At 27.8% G+C, this 8,709-nt stretch overlaps 1 protein-coding gene across 1 annotated transcript in view; it reads right to left on the reverse strand.

Moving 5' to 3' along the window:
• LOC105622822 (probable methylmalonate-semialdehyde dehydrogenase [acylating], mitochondrial) overlaps positions 1-5,963 on the reverse strand; it is a 7,604-nt gene extending 1,641 nt beyond the window's left edge. Inside the window, exons 1-6 of the mRNA XM_012204233.1 lie at positions 5,931-5,963; positions 3,556-3,625; positions 2,553-2,752; positions 2,131-2,209; positions 1,472-1,839; positions 512-940 (exon numbers count right to left, since the gene is read on the reverse strand). Of these exons, the coding sequence (XP_012059623.1) occupies positions 512-940; positions 1,472-1,839; positions 2,131-2,209; positions 2,553-2,752; positions 3,556-3,625; positions 5,931-5,963 (1,179 nt within the window). The remainder of the gene's footprint in view (positions 1-511; positions 941-1,471; positions 1,840-2,130; positions 2,210-2,552; positions 2,753-3,555; positions 3,626-5,930) is intronic.
• Positions 5,964-8,709: the final 2,746 nt, after the last annotated feature.

Raw genomic sequence — 8,709 nt, forward strand, 5'->3', positions numbered from 1 at the left:
TATATATATATATATATATATATATATATATTATATCTTAGAAAAATAAATTTTTAATATACAATATACATACTTAATACATATTAATATATACGATTTATTTCTCGTTATTCATTCACAATGCTTTCTGGCAAAATGATACACATAATGATAAGTGGTAGTTGTCATAGAAGCATGCGAAGCATACTGTCTTTCTATACCATGCGCATCAAATAAACGTAGGTGTTATGCCACAATCACTCTTAGTAACCGTAATTCTATTAAAACGTCATTAACGTTGAAAAAAGCATAAATTATATTATTCCGTCAGGTTTGAAAGCGATCCGTCGTGAAATCCTAAAATTATTGATTTTCTCGAAAAATACGCAGAGGTGTAATTTATTGCTTTGCAGGAATTATTTTTTGATGCCCCAGAATAATCATGCAAAAACTGCTCAAAATCCGTGAAAGACTTATGTGAGTCTCTCCTTGTTAAACTTTTATTAATTCTTGAACTATTAGTATATTTTACCTTAACATCAGTTAACACTGTGGGTCCGACAAAGTTCCCGTTTTCAAAGCCAGACACAACAATACCTCTTCCATCGAGAGACAATTTCGCACCTTCTTTAACACCTGATTCGATCAACTCGTTAATCCTCTGCTTTGCTTGTGGTGATATAACAGGTCCTAGATCCGTGCCGGGCACATGACCGGCATTTACCTTTAATTTCTTCGCTGCTTCTACTAGTTCGGGTATCCATTCCTTAGATCTGCCTACGAAAATGGCCATCGAGAGTGCCATGCATCGCTGCCCGGCAGCGCCGAAAGCCGCCCCAGTGATTTGCGATAATGTTTTGTTCTTATTCGCGTCTGGCAGGACAACGCAATGATTTTTAGCACCCATATTGCACTGTACTCTTTTTCCGTGCGCGCTACACTGCTTGTAAATATACTTGCCCTAAAAATTACAAAATTCATTGATTTTTTTATTATTCGTATCATCATATTATCTGCTTACATTTAATTTTCATTAACATTTTTAATATAAATTTTACTCAAAAAGTACATTTTAACAAGAACTAAACGTTTAATGAAAATAAATTACAATTAGAATTATTAAGAATTTTATTAAATTCTTAATAAAAGCAGAAAAAGGAAAAATGCTCGATCTAGGAGATAGCGCAGCCCACACATGGAAAGAACGACTTTTCTAAAGTACCTAAAAATTTATAGATAATAGATATAAATATGCAAATCTTGTTGGACCATTAAAATAATTTATGTAGGATGCTTAAACTAGTTGGTAGACTATCAAAGACTTATTGCAGCATTGCTCATTATGCTTGAACCTCCTACGTAGTTATTGTTATAATTCAACAAAATTATTTTCAGATTTATGTCTAGCTAAATTTGTAAATACATTAGCAAAATCATTCTTTCTGTGCACGATGTCGATTTCTGATTTTGTTTTTTTTTTATCTTTATTTACCGCTTGATCAGAACCGACAAACGAGACGGCCTTGATATCGGGATGTTCGCAGATGAAATCCACAGCTGCATGTTGACCGTGTATTACATTTAAAAGGCCAGCTGGTGCACCGGCTTTCGTAAAGAGATCAGCGAGGATCATGGATGCACCTGGTACCCGCTCCGACGGTTTCAGGATAGCGGCATTCCCGCATGCGACCGATATCGGAAACGACCAAAGCGGTATCATGGCGGGAAAGTTGAAGGGACAAATGGATGCAGTAACACCGAGAGGTATTTTATATGAGATAATATCCATATCCGTGGCGATGTTGGGCGTAGATTCTCCCATTTGGAGCACCGGAATCGATGCACATGAATCAACAACCTCTGCCGCCGCATAGTTAAAAATCAATCCACGCAGTACCAATTATAATTATTAATCATGATTATAATTTTAAATATTATAATTACATTTTGCATAATCTATCTATTTCTTTTAAATTAAAATTAAAATGACATTCGTGTATATCAGAATAATTCTTTTATTTAATACTTCTTCATTCAACAATTTTTATTCAACAATTTTGAACTAAATTATTAAAAAACGAATTAAATATTAAATTAGAGTATTGCTCGATATATAATAATACAAGTAACAATTTAACGCGATATACTTACGAAGACCTCGAAGCACATCTCCTTCTGCGTCAGCCAAAGTCTTTCCATTTTCTTTCACGAGATTCACCGCAATCTCTTTCTACGGATGGAATATCACAAAAGAATAAGATAAAACGGTGAATAAGACATGGAGATGTAATGAAACTAGTAGTAAAATATTTGCAATGTCGAGAACGTGATTACTTAGTAGCAAAGGTTCGTGCGGTTCGGTAGTTGTCCATTGCCATTTATGCAATAATAAACTGTCATCGTATTATTGAATTCTTCAACTTTGCCATGCTCATTATCTTATCTTTATTATCTTTGGTTCAAATATATGTTATCATCTCTCATCTTTTTTTACTTTTCGAAAGTGATATTAATTAATTCGTGAAATAATTTAGAATGTTGGCTTAGAATTTAGTATATATTGATAAACTGACCGAGTGTTCGCGAATAAGAGCCTGATACTTTAGCATCAAATTTTGTCTCGTTAGCACGCTGGTATGTCGCCACTTCTCGTATGCTTTCTGTGCACTCTGTACCGCACTCTCCATCTCGTCTCTCGTACATTTTGGAGTGCGATATAGCAATTGATTCGTTGCTGGATCGTGGACATTCGTGAACTCTGTAGCCTTTGAGTCTGAAAAAGAATTGTAAGTTATAAAATGAAAATTGTTTATATGTAAATTACTATAACATTAAAATAATTGAATATATAATTTATATTGAAATAATTTAAAATACATAATTAATTGACGTATAACAAAATTTTTATGCAATATATACAGTAGTTATATTTTACCTATATATTTATTATTGATCTAACAAGAACAACTTAATATCTATTTGTATTGTAAAGTTATTGACGTTTATACTTCTGATATTTTTTAAATAAATATCTATGTAATTTATAGATAGATTTATAGCATTTATATATATCGCATTTATATATATCGCACGAATGCGTAAATATCATTGTAATAACACATTGTAATTACACATTGTAATAAAGTTTACTTGAAGATATCCTCTTCAACTGATTTCGTTTCATAAATGAATATTCTTTCGTAGGTTTATCTATCTATGATACATTTTGTTATAAATATTATTTAAATTGCATTTTGTTCCGAATATGTCAATATGTCATCAATACGAAAATAAAGTTTAAATTAAAACTAAGTTTAAATTAAAATTAGAAGCAATTTAATAAGTTTGAATTGAAAAATTGTAATTAATTAAAATTATTGAAGGATTTTATTATTTTTTGCATTATTTTTAGAAAAGGGTATGAAGCTAATATTTAACAGTGAAAATAAATTTTTATTTGAAAATAAACTTTTCACGTGAAAAAATTTCTTCCGTTTTTATAATATAAGCAAGAGAAATACAAAAAATATTCAATTGGTAAGAATATAAAGAATTTAAATGTTTAATAATATTTACCTATGAATTGTCCATCGATATACATTTTAACCATCGGAGTAGCATTGCTATAAGATCTCGTAAACCGTGTCTGAAATATTTTTATACTTAATTGGTACAAAAAAATATTATTTTTGTTTAAATAATTTTTTCGTATGCATTAATATATATGATTCATGCACATACTCTATCAGAAATTGATTTAGAGATATTAATAGCAGATAACATTTCAAATGTGAATATTTTTTTCGTGGAACGTTATTTGTAATTTTATTTACAAATTGTGTGATCATACGATTAATATACGCATTGACAAGTTAGTAAAGCTACGTCATTCGAGATATCTGAGTATTTTTAAATAGCAAGCAAATTTATATGATAGCACTGTTTTCGAGTTAATAAATGTATGGCGATTCATATTTGTCGATACTGTTTTAAACTTCGTGTAATATAAATAAAATAATTGTTTCATTTATACTACACGAAGTTTAGAAGCGTAAAAATCACGATTAATGTTATTTTTCTCTTACGAACATCATAGTCATCCGAGGATCAATTGATTAGACAATTGTCACTTTATGGTACATTTATTAACACTTTGATGCATCCTACACGATCAAGATAATATAAAAAGAATTTGCATTCTTAAACAGAATATAACAATATATTTTTATTTTAAACAAAGTAATTAAATAACCTAATTTATTTTGTTCAAATTTTATAAATATCAAATATATTTTAATGAGAAGATATATGATATAATATGATACGATCTTTTCGAAAACAGAATTATAATTATTAATATCTCGAATAAACTAAAGTTTTTTTAAATTATTTTTTTATTTAGGGCATTGCCTTCAAAGCATTTACAGTTTTAACTTTTAACACAATATACAAATATATTTTATATAACAATAGTTCACATTTAAACATATTTTTCTGGGTTATCGAATTACAAATGCTTCAGCTATTATGCATGCTTATAATATTTTGATAAGCGCATTCTTTCATTTAGATAGCTATTGGAAGTTTAGTTGCACTACACACGAAGACTTTTTTTATAGAATGTTTTAAAAAAATCAGAATATTTAATAAAACTTATAGATTTAGAAATTAATTAAAAACTAATATACGAAGCGTCATTACGGTCTGATGACGGTTAAGATATTGAACTATTGTAACTTACATATATTCATATAAATGAATTAATTTCAGATAATTGCCGATATATGGTTGGACTTTCAACGCAATCAATCTGAAATATTAATAATCCCCTCAAATTTCCCAAATTAATTTTAAAAAACTGTAATAAACTTATTGCGAAAAATATTGCCTCGGCCGAGAATCGAATATTTTTTTATTGCGTTTGAAAGTCCGACAACTATATTATGCAATTATCATTTCTGAAATTAATTCATTTATATATATAATAGTTCAATCTTAACATTCAGACCGTAGTGGCGCTTCGTATTTAAAGTAATGTATTTAACAAACGGTCTTGTTTCCAATCTTATTAATTACAATATATTTATTATTGTATAGATAGATTTAATATATTTACAATAATGTTTATTTAAAAAATCGATTTTCAAAAGTTATAGCACGACCAACACGTTATGCATCAGCAAACACATTGTAACGTCAGTGATGTATCATTATAATAAATTAGCATTTGGCATACATCAGATTTTTCCTTTCTTATTCTAATGCCCGTATCATACGTCAATCAAACTTTGTACTTAAGGCTTCCTTAAATTTATTTTTAGTGTTCAGTGACCAATGAAATAATTCGTAGAGCATCTGAAAATAAATTTAAGGAAGTCTTAAATATAAAGCCTGACTATGAACACGGGTCTAAAACATAATAACAGAGGTCAAAGTATTTTCTCTCTTAATATAAATTATAAAGTAAACTAACAATCTGCTTTATGTCTATCTTTGGATTTATTAATTAAAAATTTTACACAAAATATAAAAATGTATACACTTAATGATTTAAAAAATTATTAACACAAATAATTATTAACACAAATGGGATCAAATGGGAAGTAATAAAAAAAGACAAATATCACTTTACAATTTCTTCATTATTCATATCAGTCTATTAGAAGCACTCGTTAGATATTCGTTGTCGCGAATGCAGAAGTAATTATTTATATTTACACGCGCACTACAATAAAATCATCGGAGTATGATATGATCCACAAAACAATTTGCAAATAATTGATTTTCGCGCTAACGAAGCTCTCACAGTTCGTCGGATATCCACTAGATGGTCAGATTTTCTGCACTAATACATTCAAATGCAGCCTGCAGCTGTAACGCGACAAATTTTTTAAGAGCGTGCGAAATGACAGTCAGCATACCGATCGTGACGGCGATGAATGTATTCGTACCTCACACTTGGCGATTCTCGCGAGGAGCGCCATGCTTTCAGTTAGTACGTTCGACAGAGCAGCTTGTGTAGAACTGAATGATTCGTATCAAAAAAATGGCCTTGCATTTAACCGACGTGGCACATGATGTTTTCCGACAAGATAGTACATACATGTTTGTTTAGCATGTCTTGCTCGATATCTTTGTAGTGCGATGAATCGAACCTAATAACTCGAATCGCTTGAAGAAAAGTGGCTAAAAATTATCGATCTAATAAACATTTTAATTGAACAAACAATTAGTTTTACAATACGATTTTATCGATTAATTTTTATTTAACAAGAAATCAGCAATAAAATGATGTATTTATCAATTTGCAGATACTTATTTTATTACTGCAGATTTTAGATATGATAGATTTAAAATAATCATCTTTAGAAATTTCTGTTTTAAAAAAAATATTCAAAAATGAGTAGTTTAATATATAAAATTTAAATATAGCCAAAAAATGCTAATGTTAAAAGGAAAAAGAAAACGGTATAAAGTGATATATATCCAAATAAAAGAAGCTCAACTATTAAGACTAATATTTTATTAATATTTTATTAATAATTTATGGAAAACGTTTTTCTAAAAGAATTATTAAAAAAAAACTCATTTACAAAATTAGCTTTATTTTTTATTGTAGTATTACAGTTGATAAATATATAATTCATTTTATTTTATATAATTATTTAAAAAATGTTGTAAACAATTAATATAAATCTAAATATGACTTATTTAAGTATTATCTTTATCGATTAAAATGGAATCCTATAAAAACCAGCTGTTGGAAACTTAATATCTAGACGAAGCAGACATTACTGGACTTTTATTCGGTATCTCAGATGTCGCTGCCATGTTGCATTGAACGCTAATGAATGCACAAATTTTTATAAATTATTTAATTTTATTACATACTTTAATTAATTTACAATTTCAGACGTATATTTAAAATGCAATTGGATTTAACTAAAATTACGATTAATTCAGTTTTAATATTTTATATATAAAATAATGAATTATAAAAATATTCAACCAATAGAAAGTAAAGCTCATAATGGTCAAAGCTGGATCTTAAATAATTTAATGTGAATTTATATATTTTAATATTTTATAAAAATGTTACAACAAGAGTTGTTAAAAGAAAAGATTTTAACATTTTATTAAACTATGATTTATAATATATCATGAAATTATATATCATAACATTATATTTAATATTCATGTTATTTCTAGCAAAACACTGAAGTAACACATGTAATATTTTTGTTTTATTAACTTATTTTATTAATTTATATTATTAATTTATATTATTAATTGAGCTTTATAGAATGCAAGCGATATCTTATATGCTTACATGATTATATATTGAATAAAAAATTATATAATATACACATTATAAAATATACTATATACAATACCATAGATTACAAGCACCTCTCGAGCAAGAAGATAATTTATTGTTAGAATAGCTTTAAAATATATACTGTCATATAAAAAGAGTTCAGAAATAAAATAATTTACAAATTTCAAAAGATTTAAATACTTACGTGATATTTTATTGTCGACTTTTTTGCGAAGATCTTCGAGATCCATATGTCAAAATGATTGATTAAGATGAGAGTAAAAATATTGTAAACAATACTTTTTTATCCATGTTCACATTAAATTGTGCGATCAACAATGTGTGTTTGAAGTATTGATGACAGAAACTGTGCTAATGATTGCCAGTCATACACGTCATGTGATTATATGGGATTTGATTGGCAGACAATCATTGGAGGCAATAAAGTTTTATCCGTTATGCTAAAGTAGATACTCTGCTCGACTGTCTACTTGCACACATGCATGATTTCTAGATCACGTCGGCATGCGGTGTAATGTGCAAGGAAAGTGAAATGCCCTGAAAACCTATCTTGCAAACACAAACTATGCATTTCTCGTTAGTAATAATTAAATTTAGTGATAAAACTCGTTATTCGAAATTATGAATCAGATTACAATTAAGCAATTTTTAACTTTCTAGATTTCCTTTGTAGACCTTTTCTCTAATTCCATTTATTGTAGAAATATTTACTTATACTTCCACAGATTTCATACAATCTTAAAAATTACATTTTTATTATTTTTAAAGACATCGATTATTTACATGTATTAAATAATAATATAGGTACTATATTGAATTAACAATAACAAATTTTAAAATTTAAGTTATGCGCTAAATAATAATTTATTAAATTTATTTAATTTACTTATTTAATTATTTAATTATTTAATTTACTTAAAATAATTATTTTAAAATTATATTTAATTTTTTTAAATAACAATCTTTTAAAAATTTATAATTATAAACTTACACTGAAAGAAAATTGTAAATGTTTTTAAATTATAATATAGAGGTATATATAGTAATTATATAAAAAAAGTTTATAAATTAATATATGATACGCACATAAATTAAAATGTTATTAACAATTATATACATAGCAGAGATTAGATCTATTTAAACAGTAATAAATTATGTAAGAATATATCAGTACGAAGAGGAATATAAAATCTATTATTATCTTTTCATTCAAATGAAATGTTGATGAAGAAAAACAGAAACTGTATGTATGTGTGTGTGTGTGTGTGTGTGTGTGTGTGTGTGTGTGTGTGTGTGTGTGTGTGTGTGTGTGTGTGTGTGTGTGTGTGTGTGCGTGCGTGCGTGGTCGTGTCGGTGCGTGTCGTGTCGGTGTGGTGGTGGTGTACGTGTGT

Source organism: Atta cephalotes (assembly GCF_000143395.1).
Source record: "Atta cephalotes unplaced genomic scaffold scaffold00049, whole genome shotgun sequence".
In the NCBI taxonomy this organism is placed as follows: domain Eukaryota; kingdom Metazoa; phylum Arthropoda; class Insecta; order Hymenoptera; family Formicidae; genus Atta; species Atta cephalotes.